The following is an 18,611-nucleotide window of genomic DNA, read 5'->3' as shown; positions in this document are numbered from 1 at the left end:
CAAGGGGATTATTGCTGATTTAAGATGAAATCGTTTAACCCTGTTAAGGTCAACCCAGTTACTTACTTTGACATTTATTAGGCACTTACCATAGCATTTTTTAAATGTACCTCTTGAGATGGGAAAACATGTTTTTTTTAATGAAGTTGAACGTGTGCTCTTTGTGCCAGAATGTTAAAATTAGGTGAAATAAAATAAAATAATTGAGGGTATCAATCTTTAGATATTGGTAAAATTTTACATTGCATATTTCAGCATGATATTTATGATAACATTGTGAGCGTTAACATTTCATGGTAATGGTTCTTTTGGTAAGATTTCAAAGTCAAATCCAAATTCAAAATAGTTTTTTTGCACCAAAGTGGATTTGTCAATGAACACATGCACATTTTGTAAAATATGTTGCTGACATAACACTTGAATGTGGGCGTGGCAGGATGACATCATCACTGCACAACAGCCTCAGAGTAATTAGCTGGGTAGAAGCCGTCCTTTCCTCCATCCAGCATCCCCCTGCACCAGCCCTGGTCATCCTCCTCCTCAACTTTCAGGAACACCTCACCTGGAATAATACAGGTATGGAAACAGACATGATTCAGGATGATATACTTGAGACATTGGACTGGCTAAAGGAACCGTCGTCTCTCAATGCTTTAGACATAATGCTGAATTGAACTGTGTTTTGAACTGATTGTGGTGCCAGGTCACCTGCTTTAAAGGACAGCTCATCACTTTCCTCTCCCACGTAGTCATACAGAGCTCGCACCTTCACTCCTCCAATCATCACTCTAGAGGACGGAGGAATGATAGGCTGAATATGAGAGTTTATTTTAAAATGTATTTATCAATTGTAATGAACATGGTAATATGTGTGTATATGCGCATGCGCACACACAGCCAAGTTTTCGATACTTGTCAAGACTTTTTGGGGAGTAAAAATTCCCATTCAAAATCCTAATTTCCCTAACCCTAACCCTAACCTTAACCCCTAACCCTAAACAGGGGCGTCATGCACCCCATAAATATGATGGGGAAGGAAATACAAGAGTAAGTTGTATAATTTTGCATTTTTCAAACACCTGAAACACCTTTTATTATCTGGAGTCTACAGCCATAATCATTCTACAGCCATACCTCTTGAGCTGTGTCTATCCTCCTGACTGGTGGTAATTAAATATGCTTCTCTGCTCAAATCTGGGTAAAATCTGGAAAGGAATGCAAGTCTTATTCAGTACATTTAGTAATTGCTTGCTTTTCTAATATCTACCAACCTTGCCAGCAGGCATGCCAGCTAAGATCGTTAGACAAGCTAGCTACTCTAACTTGATTGATAGCCCGAAAAGGCTTCTTGTTAGCTAGTTATGAGGTTGGGAGATTGGGAACCTATCTGGGCTAGTTAAAGCCAACTTTATAAAATTGCTGGGTGGCTAGTAGTATTTCAGAGAAACAACAACATATATAGAGAGTATACACTACCGGTCAAAAGTTTTAGAACACCTACTCATTCAAGGGTTTTTATTTATTTTTTACTATTTTCTACATTGTAGAATAATAGTGAAGACATCAAAACTATTAAATAACACATATGGAATCATGTAGTAACCAAGAAAGTGTTAAACAAATCAAAATATATTTTATATTTGAGATTCTTCAAATAGCCACCCTTTGCCTTGATGACAGCTTTGCACACTCTTGTGAATTTGGTTAGGTAACCCAAAATGTTAAAAATAAAATAGCATTTTTACTTTTCAAAACATTTCTTGTTTTCCCATTTTGTCAGGACATTCTGGTCGTGACAAGATAGGAAAACAAGTCCACACACATACACACACACACACACACACACACACACATACACACACAGCTTACGGTTTATCCTTCTGGACTTTGTCTCTTTTTTTATTCTTTGGCTTTTTCACAGGTGGGACCCATTCCTGATGATACAGATTAGCATTAGTGCTTCCTCCTCATTAACTCATTTCACACAACACATGGTATGTATACAGTAGTAATCGGAGCTCTATATATGGCTGGTAGTAATAAGCCTATCAACCCTAGCAAAGTTCAAAGGTCACTGTAATGAGTCACAGTTGTATACCTCAATCTTTGGCCAGTCAGTGGGCATGCCTGGGCCGTGGTTGTTCTTCCAGCCCCTCAGATCGTCCGTCTCACTGATGGACATGAGGGTGTGGTGAAGCTCACTGTACACAGTCTTCACACTGACAAACATATAGAGACAGACAGAATGGGAGAGGATATTAATATACTGTATTAATATCCTCTCCCTCTCGATTCTTTAAAATGTAGATGTTGCAAAAGTGCGCATCAGCGACTTGTATGCAGCTTGTATGCGTGGAGGCCTGGAGATACTAAACGTGTTTATGTTAATTAACGTCCAATTACCGTGAGACCGGCAGACTTTTGCATGACAATAACCGGCTGACAATAGTTAATGACCACCACAGCCCTATCTACAGTGCCTTCGGAAAGTATTCATAACCCTTGACTTTTTCCACATTTTGTGACATTACAGTCTTATTCTAAAATGGATTCAATAAAAAAATATATTAACTTAATATATAACTTAACAAAATGTGGAAAAAGTCAAGGGGTCTGAATACTTTCCGAATGCACTGTAGATAGGGCTGTGGTGGTCATTAACTTTTGTCAGCTGGTTATCGTCATGCAAAAGTCTGCCGGTCGAGATCGGTGTGGAAGAATTTGACTGGCCTGCACAGAGCCCTGACCTCAACCCCATCGAACACCTTTGCGATGAATTGGAACGCAGACTGCGAGCCAGGCCTAATCGGCCAACATCAGTGTCCGACCTCACTAATGCTCTTGTGGCTGAATGGAAGCAAGTCCCATCAGAAATGTTCCTAGTGGAAAGCCTTCCCAGTAGAGTAGAGGCTGTTATAGCAGCAAAGGGGGACCAACTCCATATTAATGCCCATGATTTTGGAATGAGATGTTCAATGAGCAGGTGTCCACACACTTTTGGTCATGTAGTGTATATGTTCCTTGTCTTAGGCTGCACATCTGTTCTCTCATCAAGTGATCATACAGTATTTTCACCCATCAGACTATTCTCAATTTAATCTTGTCTTTACTAATATGTAAAATGAAATGGGCAGGAACAGGGACAGGGGAAAAAATACATGTCATCTGTATGCACTTGAATAGTGAATGGAGGCCGCGCGACTTTCCCGCCGGTCCGTTTTCAATGATGACTGGTCGGCTACTTAGGCTACTTTGGTTTAATAGCGGAGCATGTGCTTAATATGAGGCGCTGAGAAATAAATATAAGAACACTTATTTCACTCCACTTATCAACCACAGTTTGAGGAGCACGCTCTCGCTGCATGACAGGTGATATTCCGCCCAAACTCTGTATGCCATGGGCTCTCCAACCCTGTTCCTGCAGCTACCCAGTGCTTAATTTGGGAAACCAAGTGAAATCTGTTCGGGAACATCGATTGCCACAAAACATATTTCATTAAACTGTTGACAGCCCCTCTGCGGGCTCGAGAAAGGAATACAGGAGAGAGAGGAGGAGATGGAAACTCATGGTGGTGAAATATTCTGTGTAGATAAAGATAATGTGAATATAATTATGATAATATAAAGAAATCCCTATCATTAGGCTATTCAAAATCTCCCTGCACAATCAATGAACCAACTGCAATGCCTAGGGCTGGCTATACGTTCTCTCCCAGACTTGTTGATAGACATTTTGGAGCATAGCACAAGGTAACCAGTCCATCCAGCATGCATTGTTTTATGTTTTTCTGCCATGGGTAATATGCCTAGGCTAAGTATTGTATAACAGGCACAATCATAATTTTAATTCAGGGGTTTTTTTCAGGCTTGGGCTCATAATCCTATGCATATGCATAAACTATAATATGCATATGGAGGTTTTGAATTAATCATCACCTTAGAAAGGCTGTCCATTTCGTTGTGTTAGGCTTTGAAACAACATCTACAATGACCATGTTTTACACTCAGTTTCAACCTGCTGTTGAATTTCTTTCTTCAAATTGATCATCACAGTGATGTGAGTTTTAGTAGCATGTTACTGTTTGAATGATAAGTGTTTGATGGATGTGATTTTCGATTGCATTTGCATTGATGTCAGAGTGGTTAGAGGGACAATAGAGCCCAGGCCATTAGGACCTTATGGTAGTTAACAAGTTGGGTACAACCAAAGCATGACCAGAGTGCATAAAAGGAGATTACCGTGACTCAACAGTCACGTGGAATTTTACTGCGGTCATGACTCATGACTGCCAGTGTGGCGGTAATACAGTTGAAGTCAGAAGTTTACATACACTTAGGTTGGAGTCATTAAAACTTGTTTTTCAACCACTCCACAAAATTCTTGTTAACAAACTATAATTTTGGCAAGTCGTTAGGACATCTACTTTGTGCATGACACAAGTAATTTTTCCAACAATTGTTTACAGACAGATTATTTCACTTATAATTCACTGTATCACAATTCCAGTGGGTCAGAAGTTTACATACACTAAGTTGACGGTGCCTTTAAACAGCTTGGAAAATTCCAGAAAAATGATGTCATGGCTTTAGAAGCTTCTGATAGGCTAATTGACATAATTTGAGTAAATTGGAGGTGTACCTGTGGATGTATTTAAAGGTCTACCTTCAAACTCAGTGCCTCTTTGCTTGACCTCATGGGAAATTCCAAAGAAATCAGCCAAGACCTCAGAAAAAAAATTGTAGACCTCCACAAGTCTGGTTCATCCTTGGGAGCAATTTCCAAGGCCCGAATGTACCACGTTCATCTGTACAAACAATAGTACGCAAGTATAAACACCATGGGACCATGCAGCCGTCATACCGCTCAGGAAGGAGACGCGTTCTGTCTCCTAGAGATGAACGTACTTTGGTTCGAAAAGTGCAAATCAGTCCCAGAACAACAGCAAAGGACCTTGTGAAGATGCTGGAGGAAACGGGTACGAAAGTATCTATATCCACAGTAAAACGAGTCCTATATCGACATAACCTGGAAGGCCATAATGACCAAATAAAATAAAATACAATTTTATTTGCCACATGCGCCGAATACAACAGGTGTAGACATTACAGTGAAATGCTTACTTACAAGCCCTTAACCAACAATGCAGTTTTTTAAAGAAAAACTAAAATAAAAAAAATTGTTAAGTAAAAAAATAAAAGCAAATAACTAAAACGCAGCAGTAAAATAAAATAACAGTAGGGAGGCTATGTACAGGGGGGTACCGGTACAGAGCAATGTGCGGGGGCACCGGCTAGTCGAGGTAATTGAGGTAATATATACATGTGGGTAGAGTTAAAGTGACTATGCATAAATAATAAACAGAGTAGCAGCAGCGTAAAAGAAGGGGATGGGGCGGGGTAGTGCAAATAGTCCGGGTAGCCATGATTAGCTGTTCAGGAGTCTTATGGCTTGGGAGTAGAAGCTGTTGAGAAGCCTTTTGGACCTAGACTTGGCGCTCTGGTACCGCTTGCCGTGCGGTAGCAGAGAGAACAGTCTATGACTAGGGTGGCCTTCCTCTGACACTGCCTGGTATACATTTACATTTTAGTCATTTAGCAGACGCTCTTATCCAGAGCGACTTACAGTTAAGTGAGTGCATACATTTTCATACTGGGCCCCCGTGGGAAACGAACCCACAACCCTGGCGTTGCAAGCGCCATGCTCTACCAACTGAGCTACAGGGGACTGGATGGCAGGAAGCTTGGCCCCAGTGATATACTGGGCCGTACGTACTACCCTCTGTAGTGCCTTGCGGTCGGAGGCCGAGCAGTTGCCATACCAGGCGGTGATGCAACCAGTCAGGATGCTCTCGATGGTGCAGCTGTATAACTTTTTGAGGATCTGAGGACCCATGCCAAATCTTTTCAGTCTCCTGGGGGGGAATAGGCTTTGTGAACCATGATAGTTCATTGGTGATGTGGCCACTACAGCCCCGTCGATGAGAATGGGAGCATGCTCAGTCCTCTTTTTTTTTCCTGTAGTCCACAATCATCTCCTTTGTCTTGGTCACGTTGAGGGAGAGGTTGTTATCCTGGCACCACACGGCCAGGTCTCTGACCTCCTCCCTATAGGCTGTCTCATCGTTGTCGGTGATCAGGTCTACCACTGTTGTGTCGTCGGCAAACTTAATGATGGTGTTGGAGTCGTGCCTGGCCATGCAGTCATGGGTGAACAGGGAGTACAGGAGGGGACTGAGCACGCACCCCTGAGGGGCCCCCGTGTTGAGGATCAGCGTGGCAGATGTGTTGTTACCTACCCTTACCACCTGGGGGCGGCCCGTCAGGAAGTCCAGGATCCAGTTGCAGAGGGAGGTGTTTAGTCCCAGGGTTCTTAGCTTTGTGATGAGCTTTGAGGGCTCCTGGCCCGGGTAACCTGGATGGATATTGACCTCATTCCGTCAGTAGAGGATGCCTGGAGGATGCCTGGTTGTTCTTTAAAAGTGCTTTCCTCTCAATTTTAAATAAGCATGCCCCATTCAAAAGATTCAGAACTAAGAACAGATATAGCCCCTGGTTCTCCTCAGACTTGACCACACTTGACCAGCACAAAAACATCCTGTGGCGTACTGCATTAGCATCGAACAGCCCCCGCGATATGCAACTTTTTAGGGAAGTCAGGAACCAATATACACAATCAGTTAGGAAAGCAAAGGCTAGCTTTTTCAAACAGAAATTTGCATCCTGTAGCACTAACTCCAAAAAGTTTTGGGACACTGTAAAGTCCATGGAAAATAAGAGCACCTCCTCCCAACTGCCCACTGCACTGAGGCTAGGAAACACTGTTACCACCGATAAATCTACAATAATCAAAAATTTCAACAAGCATTTTGCTACAGCTGGCCATGCTTTCCACCTGGCTACCACTACCCCGGACACCAGCTCTGCACCCTCCGCTGCAACTTGCCCATGCCCCCCCCGCTTCTCCTTCACACAAATTCAGACAGCTGATGTTCTGAAAGAGCTGAAAAATCTGGACCCCTACAAATCAGCTGGGCTAGACAATCTGGACCCTTTCTAAAATTAGCCGCCGAAATTGTCACAACCCCTATTACTAGCCTGTTCAACCTCTCTTTCGTAACGTCTGAGATCCCCAGAGATTGGAAAGCTGCTGCGGTCATCCCCCTCTTCAAAGGGGGTGACACTCTAGATCCAAACTGTTATAGACCTATATCCATCCTGCCCTGCCTTTCGAAAGTATTTGAAAGCCAAGTTAACAAACAGATCACCGACCATTTCGAATCCCACCGTACCTTCTCCGCTATGCAATCCGGTTTCCGAGCTGGTCATGGGTGCACCTCAGCCACGCTCAAGGTCCTAAACGATATTATAAACGCGATCGATAAAAGACAGTACTGCGCAGCCGTCTTCATCGACCTGGCCAAGGCTTTCCACTCTGTCAACCACCGCATTCTTATTGGCAGACTAAATAGCCTTGGTTTCTCTAATGACTGCCTCACCTGGTTCACCAACTACTTCTCAGATAGAGTTCAATGTGTCAAATCGGAGGGCCTGTTGTCTGGACCTCTGGCCGTCTCTATGGGGGTGTCACAGGGTTCAATTCTCGGGGCGACTCTATTCTCTGTGTATATCAATGATGTCGCTCTTGCTGCTGGTGACGCTCGGATCCACCTCTATGCGGACGACACCATTTTGTATACATCTGGCCCTTCACTGGACACTGTGTTAACAAACCTGCAAACGAGCTTCAACGCCATACAACACACCTTCCGTAGCCTCCAACTGCTCTTAAACACTAGTAAAACTAAATGCATGCTCTTCAACCGAACGCTGCTTGCACCCGCCCACCCGACTAGAATCACTACTCTCGGCGGGTCTGACCTAGAGTATGTGGACAACTACAAATACCTAGGTGTCTGGTTAGACTGTAAACTCTCCTTCCAGACTCACATTAAGCATCTCCAATCAAAAGTTAGATCTAGAATCAGCTTCCTATTTCGCAACAAAGCCTCCTTCACTCATGCTGCCAAACATGCCCTCGTAAAACTGACTATCCTACCGATCCTTGACTTCGGCGATGTCATTTACAAAATAGCCTCCAACACTCTACTCAGCAAATTGGATGTAGTCTATCACAGTGCCATCCGTTTTGTCACCAAAGCCCCATATACTACCCACCATTGTGACCTGTACGCTCTTGTTGGCTGGCCCTCACTACATATTCGTCGCCAAACCCACTGGCTCCAGGTCATCTATAAATCACTGCTAGGCAAATCCCTGTCTTATCTTAGCTCACTGGTCACCATAGCAACACCCACCCGTAGTCTGCGCTCCAGCAGGTATATCTCACTGGTCATCCCCAAAGCCAACACCTCCTTTGGCCGCCATTCCTTCCAGTTCTCTGCTGCCAATGACTGGAACGAACTGCAAAAATCTCTGAAGCTGGAGACTCTTATCTGCCTCACTAACTTTAAGCGTCAGTTGTCAGAGCAGCTTACCGATCACTGCACCTGTACACAGCCTTTCTGAAATTAGCCCACCCAAGTACCTCATCCCCATATTGTTATTTATTTTGCTAATTTGCACCCCAGTATCTCTATTTTCACATTATCTTTTGCACATCTATCATTCCAGTGTTATACGAAATTGTAACTATTTTGCATTATGGCCTATTTATTGCCTTACCTCCATAACTTACTACATTCGCACACACTGTATATATATTTTCAGTTGTATTTTTGACTTTATGTTTTGTTTACCCCATATGTAACTCTGTGTTGTTGTTTTTATCGCACTGCTTTGCTTTATCTTGGCCAGGTCACAGTTGTAAATGAGAACTTGTTCTCAACTGGCTTACCTGGTTAAATAAAGGTGAAATAATAAAAAGGGCACAATGAACGCTGAGCTGTAGTTATGTTTGGAGGAAAAAAGGGGGTGGCTTGCAAGCCGACGAACACCATCCCAACCGTGAAGCACGGGGGTGGAAGCATCATGCTGTGGGGGTGCTTTGCTGCAGGAGGGACTGGTGCACTTAAAAAAATAGATGGCATCATGAGGAAGGAAAATTATGTGGATATATTGAAGCAACATCTCAAGACATCAGTCGGGAAGTTAAAGCTTGGTCGCAAATGTGTCTTCCAAATGGACAATGACCCCAAGCATACTTCCAAAGTTGTGGCAAAATGGCTTAAGGACAACAAAGTCAAGGTAATGGAGTGGCCATCACAAAGCCCTGACCTCAATCCTATAGAAAATGTGTGGGCAGAACTGAAAAAGCATGTGCGAGCAAAGAGGCCTACAAACCTTTGACCCACTGGACATTTTTACTAGGATTAAATGTCAGGAATTGTGAAAACTTTAGTTTAAATATATTTGGCTAAGGTGTATGTAAACTTCCGACTTCAACTGTACAGTCACCGCAACAGCCCTAACTGTACACATAGATCACAGTCATTTCACAAACATACACAGGCATGCACACACGCACCCACTCAAGTGAGGAGAGAGACAGAGAAGGAGGGGGCTCCTGTACCTCTCATTGTTGGTGATGTCCAGGTGTCTGTGGATGGACATGAAGGCCTGTTTGAGGAAGCTGATCCTCTTCCTCTCCTCCTCCTGCGATTGATCAAAAATGGCCTCCATCTCCTCCATGTAGTGAGGCGTGTAGGACGTAAGATCCTCCAACACCTTCTCATATTTCTTGCAGACCTTTCATCAGAGCATTCATACCATCAAAACAGGTCTTGACAACAAAGACTGTGTAAGCTTGCCTATATCAATTCAAATTATTTACTACTGGATAAACAAAGATGGCGCATACCAATAACATGGAAGGCGGTTACTGTGGTGGTTACAATAACACATTTTTGACACTGCCATAATAAGAAACAGTATGTGGGGGAAAATGGAGTAAACCATATGGGGGCATGGGATTAGGAAAGTGCAAAATGTCCATATCTGGCTAGTAGAGCATCCCACACTCTCTTAGATGAATGAATATACATTTAGCAGTTGTGAGTTCGTAGCCTTTGAGTTTTCCTCACTTTGTCTTTCTCCTCACTGGCCTTCTCCCGAGCGTCTTGGATCTTCTTCAGTTTCTCAGGACTCAGCTCTGTGTTCTGCTTGGCTTGCGTCTCTCTGTCTATGGCTACCTGTTCCTTATGGCAGGCCTTATGGTACACACCGCAGGCTTTATCCAGCTACGACATACAGGAACAAAAATATGCAAAACAAAGTTAAAACACTTTGTATGACCTGCTTCCATGAACATGACATTAGTCATCAGACCTGGGTTAAAATATTTTTTAATCGTTTCAAATACTTTTAGCTTTTGCTTTAGCCTAACTGGAGTGCCAAGTGGGTGGGGTTTGCACATTTGGGACTTTTTAATTGGTTCCAATGCAACAGGCATCTCAATCCAACACAGCTAAAGTATTTGAAATTATTTCAAATAGTATTTGAATGCAGTTCGGCTACTCATAGCCATGGGTCCTCAGATCCTCAAAAAATTCTACAGCTGCACCATCGAGAGCATCCTGACTGGTTGCATCACCGCCTGGTATGGCAACTGCTTGGCCTCCGACCGCAAGGCACAGGGTAGTGCGTACGGCCCAGTACATCACTGGGGCCAAGCTTCCTGCCATCCAGGACCTCTATACCAGGCGGTGTCAGAGGAAAGCCCTCAAAATTGTCAAAGACTCCAGCCACCCAGTCATAGACTGTTCTCTCTGCTACCGCACGGCAAGCGGTACCGGAGTGCCAAGTCTAGGTCCAAAAGACTTCTCAACAGCTTCTACCCCCAAGCCATAAGACTCCTGAACAGCTAATCATGGCTACCCGGACTATTTGCACTGCCCCCCCCCACCCCATCCTTTTACGCTGCTGCTACTCGGTTAATTTTTATACATAGTCACTTTAACTCTGCCCACATGTACATATTACTTCAACTACCTCAACTAGCCGGTGCCCCCGCACATTGACTCTGCACCGGTACCCCCCTGTATATATAGCCTCCCTACTGTTATTTTATTTTACTTCTGCTCTTTTTTTTCTCAACACTTTTTTTGTTGTTGTTTTATAAATGCACTGTTGGTTAAGGGCTGTAAGTAAGCATTTCACTGTTGTATTCGGCGCATGTGGCCAATAAAATTTGATTTGATTTGATTTTAGGTTAAAAGAACAACTCCCTTAGGAGTAATCCAATCACTATAATAGGGTGTGCCTCATACAGTAGGCTACATAAAATATATTTTGAGGGTTCAGGAATGTATCACCTAGATTCTAATCTTACCAGCAATGGTGAGCCTTGCATGCTACTTCTATAGAGAACCAGTTAGTCCTATAGTTCACGTTCTCGTAATCAATCAATAGGGATGTGAACATCTATAGTACAATCCCCCAACACACACACAAGCCCATTTGGTCAGTTCATAAAGATGTAATGTACACCTAACATATAGGTTTTGTAACCTTTCCCAGCCTCTTGGCCCAAGGTTTCTGAGCGCGTGCAAACCCTGTCTCGTTTTCGTGGGTCTCACGGAATCCACAGAATATATTTTTGGGGAAGGTCTCCTTCTGCCAGCTCTTCATTCTATCCCCCTCCTCTGTATGGAGAGACTGGGAGATAGAGGAATGGAGGATGGATAGACGCTCAGCGGAAGAGAAGAAACACTGCCACACCCTCATGAGGGAGCCATAGAGGGGCCCTAGGGTGAGAGAGACGAGAAAGGGAAAGACAAAAAGAGAGAGGTAAGACTTACCTGATTAGGGAATAGTAACTAATTCGACTGATTATAAAAAGACCAGGTAGGAGGAATGGGGATAGTGTACTTGTTCATAGTTTTGATAGGAGTTTATAATGAGCACTATAGTATCGTAGTGCAGTACTGAAGTCCTACTTGTCCTATACTTACGGGAGTCTACTACGGCCTTCCACTTGCTGCTCCACTCACTGAGTTGCTGGGCGTAGTGCTTCTCTACTTTAGCCCTCTCAAGGAAACAGGCCATGATATCGTTACATGCCTGGAAGGACTGGTCAGTGCGACGGGCGGTTCGCTCATAGTTCCCTGGCTGGGGAGGAAGAGGGGGAGAGAGGAATGGTGGAGAGAGGAATTGATCAGGAGGAAGAGGGAAACTGTAGAAAGGGGTATTGCTATAGAATCGACTCTTCAGTTATGAGAACGCATACACTATATATACAAAAGTATGTGGACACCCCTTCAAATTAGTGGATTCAGCTATTTCAGCCACACTCGTTGCTGACAGGTGCATAACATCTGGCAGTCCGACGGAAGAATCTGGGTTTGGCGGATGCCAGGAGAACGCTACCTGCCCGAAAGCATAGTGCCAAGTGTAACGTTTGGTGGAGGAGGAATAATGGTCTGGGTCTGTTTTTCATGGTTCGGGCTAGGCCCCTTAGTTCCAGTGAAGGGAAATATTTACGCTACAGTATACAATGACGTTCTAGATGATTCTGTGCTTTCAACTTTGTGGCAACAGTTTGGGGAAGGCCCTTTCCTGTTTCAGCATGACAATGCCCCTGTGCACAAAGCGAGGTCCATTCAGAAATGTTTTGTTGATCGGTGTGGAAGAACTTGACTGGACTGCACAGAGCCCAGACCTCAACCCCATCGAACACCTTTGGGATGAATTGGAACGCCGACTGCGAGCCAGGCCTAATCGCCCAACATCAGTGCCCAACCTCACGAATGCTCTTGTGGCTGAATGGAAGCAAGTCCCTGCAGCAATGTTCCAACATCTAGTGGAAAGCCTTCCCAGAAGAGTGGAGGCTGTTATAGCAGCAAAGGGGGGACCAACTCCATATTAATGCCCATGATTTTGGAAACAGGTGTCCACATACTTTTGGTCATGTCGTGTAGATAATCAGTAGCCTCAAACTATTGTAAAATGTTGATATTTTTATCTGTAACTTCCTCCTCACCATCCAGAAACTCTGCATCCTGGTGTCCTCGGGGGGTTCTCTAGGGAGCGTCAACATTTTTGGCGACGTCTTTGAAGAAGAAAGGGAAAGATCATGAACAACATCCTACAGTGCTTTCACAGAGATTGCATCATTACATGAAGTATATCAACAGATATATAATTACACAATTGACATCTATCTTTTAAATATAAACACTTAGCTCATAAATCTGAAATGTGCATGCCAGTGACCATTCTTAATGACATTTTTAGGCTTGATGACATAATTAGTAAACACAGAATTTACTCAAATTAAATATGATTAGGAATATACAGAATCTCATTGAAATGGAAAATGCAACAAAAAACAACTGACTCCTACAGTGTGCCTACAGTGCTGGAACCAGCTGCGACTTGATGAGACATTATTAGGGGTTCACAGCGAAGCCGTGAAACCTATTGCTATTCTCTGCATGGTCAAAAAACTCAAGCCTAGATTGGTAACTTTTTTTCCTAATTTGGCACACAGAAACGTTGTCAAAAAGAATGGCACCGATTGGCATATAGGTGGCGCTGTTATAAGCAGTCTCAGTTAAACCCTCATATCCGTCGCCCCATTTGACCTAGAGACTTTAAACTTTGTATGTAGGTGTCTTTCCTCATGCTGAACAAATTTGCCTCAAGGACCCATAAGGTATACATACAGTGCAATCGAAAAGAATTCAGACCCCTTCACTTTTTCCACATTTTGTTACATTACAGCCTTATTCATCAATCGACACACAACACCCCATAATGAAAGTAAAAACAGGTTTTTAGAACTTTCTGCAAATGTAAAAAATATATATATATATATATATATAACATTAACATAAGTATTCAGACCCTTTACTCAGTACTTTGTTGAAGCACCTTTGGCAGCGATTAAAGCCTTGAGTCTTCTTGGGTATGACGCTACAAGCTTGGCACACCTGTATTTGGGGAGTTTCTCCCATTCGTCTCTGCAGATCCTCTCAAGCTCTGTCAGGTTTCGATCGAGTTCAAGTCCGGGCTATGGCTGGGCCACTCAAGGACATTCAGAGACTTGTCCCGAAGCCACTCCTGCGTTGTCTTGGCTGTGGGCTTAGGGTCATTGTCCTGTTGGAAGGTGAACCTTCGCCCCAGTCTGAGGTCCTGAGCGCTCTGGAGCAGGTTTTCATCAAGGATCTCTCTGTACTTTGCGCCGTTCATCTTTCCCTCGATCCTGACTAGTCTCCCAGTCCCTGCCACTGAAAAACATCCCCACAGCATGATGCTGCCACCACCATGCTTCACCGTAGGGATGGTGCCAGGTTTCCTCCAGACGTGACGCTTGGCATTCAGGCCAAAGCGTTCAATCTTGGTTTCATCAGACCAGAGCATCTTGTTTCTCATGGTTGGAGAGTCTTTAGGTGGCTTTTGGAAAACTCCAAGCGGGCTGTCATGTGCCTTTTTACTGAGGAGTGGCTTCCGTCTGACCACTCTACCATAAAGACCTGATTGGTGGAGTGCTGCAGAGATAGTTGTCCTTCTGGAAGGTTCTCCCATCTCCACAGAGGAACTCTGGAGCTCTGTCAGAGTGACCATTGGGTTCTTGGTCACCAGTGTCACCAACAAAACACCCACACACCATAACACCTACTCCTCCATGCTTTATGGTGGGAACTACACATGCAGAGATAATCCGCTCACCCATACAGCGTCTCACAAAGACACGGCGGTTGGAACCAAAAATCTCCAATATGGACTCCAGATCAAAGGACACATTTCCACCAGTCTAATGTCCATTGCTCGTGTTTCTTGGCCCAAGCAAGTCTCTTCTTCTTATTGGTGTCCTTTAGTAGTGGTTTCTTTGCAGCAATTAGACCACGAAGGCCTGATTCACAGTCTCCTCTGAACAGTTGATGTTGAGATGAGTCTGTTACTTGAACTCTGTGAAGCATTTATTTCGGCTGCAATTTCTGAGGCTGGTAACTCTAATGAACTTATCCTCTGCAGCAGAGATAACTCTGGGTCTTCCATTCCTGTGGCGGCCCTCATGAGAGCCAGTTTCATCATAGCGCTTGATGGTTTTTGCGACTGCACTTGAAGAAATGTTCAAAGTTCTTGAAATGTTCCATATTGACTGACGTTCATGTCTTAAAGTAATGATGGACTGTCGTTTCTCTTTGATTATTTGAGCTGTTCCTGCCATAATATGGACTTGGTCCTTTACCAAATAGGGCTATCTTCTGTACACCCCCCTACCCTACCTTGTCACAACACAACTGATTGGCTCAAACGCATTAAAAAGGAAATTAACTTTTAAGAAGGCACACTTGTAATTTAAATGCATTCCAGGTGACTACCTCATGAAGCTGGTTGAGAGAATGCCAAGAGTGTGCAAAGCTGTCATCAAGGCAAAGGGTGGCTATTTGAAGAATCTCAAATATGGAATATATTTTGATTTGTTTAACACTTTTTTGGTTACTAAATTATTCCATATGTGTTATTTCATAGTTGTGATGTCTTCACTATTATTCTACAATAAAGAAAATAGTAAAAATAAAGAAAAACCCTTGAATGAGTAGGTGTGTCCAAACTTTTGACTGGTACTGTATATATATACACTGTTCAAATAAATAAAGGGAACACTTAAACAACACAATGTAACTCCAAGTCAATCACACTTCTGTGAAATCAAACTGTCCACTTAGGAAGCAACACTGATTGACAATACATTTCACATGCTGTTGAAATGCAATTAGCAAGACACCCCCAATAAAGGAATGGTTCTGCAAGTGGTGACCACAGACCACTTCTCAGTTCCTATGCTTCCTGGCTGATGTTTTGGTCACTTTTGAATGCTGGCGGTGCTTTCACTCTAGTGGTAGCATGAGACGGAGTCTACAACCCACACAAGTGGCTCAGGTAGTGCAGCTCATCCAGGATGGCACATCAATGCGAGCTGTGGCAAGAAGGTTTGCTGTGTCTGTCAGCGTAGTGTCCAGAGCATGGAGGCGCTACCAGGAGACAGGCCAGTACATCAGGAGACGTGGAGGAGGCCGTAGGAGGGCAACAACCCAGCAGCAGGACCGCTACCTCCGCCTTTGTGCAAGGAGGAGCAGGAGGAGCACTGCCAGAGCCCTGCAAAATGACCTTCAGCAGGCCTCAAATGTGCGTGTCTGCTCAAACGGTCAGAAACAGACTCCATGAGGGTGGTATGAGGGCCCGACGTCCACAGGTGGGGGTTGTGCTTACAGCCCAACACCGTGCAGGACGTTTGGCATTTGCCAGAGAACACCAAGATTGGCAAATTCGCCACTGGCGCCCTGTGCTCTTCACAGATGAAAGCAGGTTCACACTGAGCACATGTGACAGACGTGACAGTCTGGAGACACCGTGGAGAACGTTCTGCTGCCTGCAACATCCTCCAACATGACCGGTTTGGCGGTGGGTCAGTCATGGTGTGGGGTGGCATTTCTTTGGGGGGCCGCACAGCCCTCCATGTGCTCGCCAGAGGTAGCCTGACTGCCATTAGGTACCAAGATGAGATCCTCAGACCCCTTGTGAGACCATATGCTGGTGCGGTTGGCCCTGGGTTCCTCCTAATGCAAGACAATGCTAGACCTCATGTGGCTGGAGTGTGTCAGCAGTTCCTGCAAGAGGAAGGCATTGATGCTATGGACTGGCCCGCCCGTTCCCCAGACCTGAATCCAATTGAGCACATCTGGGACATCATGTCTCGCTCCATCCACCAACGCCACGTTGCACCACAGACTGTCCAGGAGTTGGCGGATGCTTTAGTCCAGGTCTGGGAGGAGATCCCTCAGGAGACCATCCGCCACCTCATCAGGAGCATGCCCAGGCGTTGTAGGGAGGTCATACAGGCACGTGGAGGCCACACACACTACTGAGCCTCATTTTGACTTGTTTTAAGGACATTACATCAAAGTTGGATCAGCCTGTAGTGTGGTTTTCCACATTAATTTTGAGGGTGACTCCAAATCCAGACCTCCATGGGTTGATAAATTTGATTTCCATTGATAATTTTTGTGTGATTTTGTTGTCAGCACATTCAACTATGTAAAGAAAAAAGTATTTAATAAGATTATTTCATTCATTCAGATCTAGGATGTGTTGTTTAAGTGTTCCCTTTATTTTTTTGAGCAGTGTATATGTATATATATATATATAACTCAATACATTAAGCCAATCTAGAGCACTAGACTAAACTTCACTTGCATCAATCCTTGTGGTAATGAGAGATAAACATGGTAAAGCTTTCGCTGATTGCACAGAAAAGGATGATAGGTCCTACCTGATAGAGTGCTTGCTTTGTTATCCAACTGATATGGTGTCTTTTCTGTCATCCTGTGAACCCCGTTCATTGCTGCTCGCAGCTATAGTTTATACATTACATTGCTTACATCTATGCTATATCGGAACCTATCGTGAGTATGGGGAGTGTCATTCCGAGACTGAATTTATAGGTTGGAATCTAACAGCAGGAATTGAACACCCCAGCTCTGACATTCTTTCTGCTGCTGTCCCAAAATAAACAGGAGGGAAAGGTCATCTTTCCCTGGCTCTGACTAACAGCCTCCCTATTAGCTGAGCCATCTTCTCCTCTCACTTACAGTATGTCCCTTTAACATGGAAAACATGACAACAAAGTGCGAGGGGAGAAAGCTTGGTTTTGGAAAACAAATAATACTGTAGTCAAAGTTTTTTTTGAAATTAACACATGAGGTTATGTCAGTATAAGAGGTTTTCTGATCAGTACAATATAATACAGATCCATACACAAACACACAAGCACTCAGAGACACTTACAATGCCTATTTTTGTCTCCATAACACATTGGCACTTTATTGTCGGAGTGATCATTTCCTCTGTGTGAAACGGAGTATCAATTGGCTAGTTTGTCTTTGCTCCGTTTCACACACTGAACAGTTTGACAATAATTCCAATAAAAAGACATTCAAGTTGTGTTCAAATAATTGAAATGATAAAGTCCTCATTCAAACATGACAAAATAAAAACCATGCCTGGGAGAAATCATCACTTACACGTCTCTCTCTGAATCACTAGTGACTACTCAAGTTAGTTAGTTCTTGGGCCATTCAGACTTTCTCTCAGTCTCTCTTTTCTCTCCGTGTCTCTTCTACAAAACATGCTCCTCACTCACTGACACAATTTTCCCTGGCACTTACAGTTACACACACCAGTGTGATCTGAAAGAGTGAGTCACCAAGGCAAAGCCAACAAAAGTAAGACAAAGACTGTGAATTTGCATGAAAAACAATGATTGATTGGCAAGAGGAAAAATAAAGAGAATTCTTACCTTTCACTCTTCCGCTGTTGGCGGTGCTGTTCTAGCCTAATACTTATTCCACTGTTGGTCAACTTTCTCTTGCTGTTTTCTGAAGTTTTATCCAAGTCTTCCCCTATTCACTCACTCTCCCCCATCCCTCCTTTTTTTCTTCTCGTAGTTTCCTTGACACTCTCAGTGTCAGATGATTTGTTTAGTCTACCCCTTCTTGCTCTCTCACTTTCCCTCTCTACAACTCCTACTGTATAGTCTATTACAAAAACGAACTTCCTCCTCCTCCTTTCCTGCCCTCCCTCTCTCTCTCAATATGGTGCTAAAGAACTGTAGTGTCGACACGTTAAGTAGGCCCAAGAGTATGCTA

General features: G+C 43.8%; 1 protein-coding gene across 2 annotated transcripts; it reads right to left on the bottom strand.

Annotated features, from left to right (window-relative positions):
- Positions 1 to 224: 224 nt before the first annotated feature.
- Positions 225 to 18,586, bottom strand: LOC121547224 (protein kinase C and casein kinase II substrate protein 3). Of its 2 annotated transcripts, none has more exons than XM_041858381.2 (10): positions 18,263 to 18,586; positions 12,938 to 13,006; positions 11,910 to 12,066; positions 11,467 to 11,702; positions 10,041 to 10,196; positions 9,530 to 9,705; positions 2,099 to 2,219; positions 1,870 to 1,934; positions 709 to 788; positions 225 to 562 (listed from the first exon to the last, which is right to left on the bottom strand). In XM_041858381.2, the coding sequence occupies exons 2-10, from the start codon at positions 12,992 to 12,994 to the stop codon at positions 447 to 449; spliced, it is 1,164 nt and encodes a 387-aa protein (XP_041714315.1). In that variant the 5' UTR covers positions 12,995 to 13,006; positions 18,263 to 18,586; the 3' UTR covers positions 225 to 446. The 2 variants fall into 2 exon arrangements, with proteins under 2 accessions (XP_041714315.1, XP_041714317.1); XM_041858383.2 differs by lacking the exon at positions 18,263 to 18,586 and adding an exon at positions 17,988 to 18,065.
- Positions 18,587 to 18,611: the final 25 nt, after the last annotated feature.

This window comes from Coregonus clupeaformis, chromosome 31 (assembly GCF_020615455.1).
Source record: "Coregonus clupeaformis isolate EN_2021a chromosome 31, ASM2061545v1, whole genome shotgun sequence".
NCBI lineage: Eukaryota > Metazoa > Chordata > Actinopteri > Salmoniformes > Salmonidae > Coregonus > Coregonus clupeaformis.
Note: the sequence above shows the minus strand (reverse complement) of the source record. Positions and strands in the feature narration are given on the sequence as shown.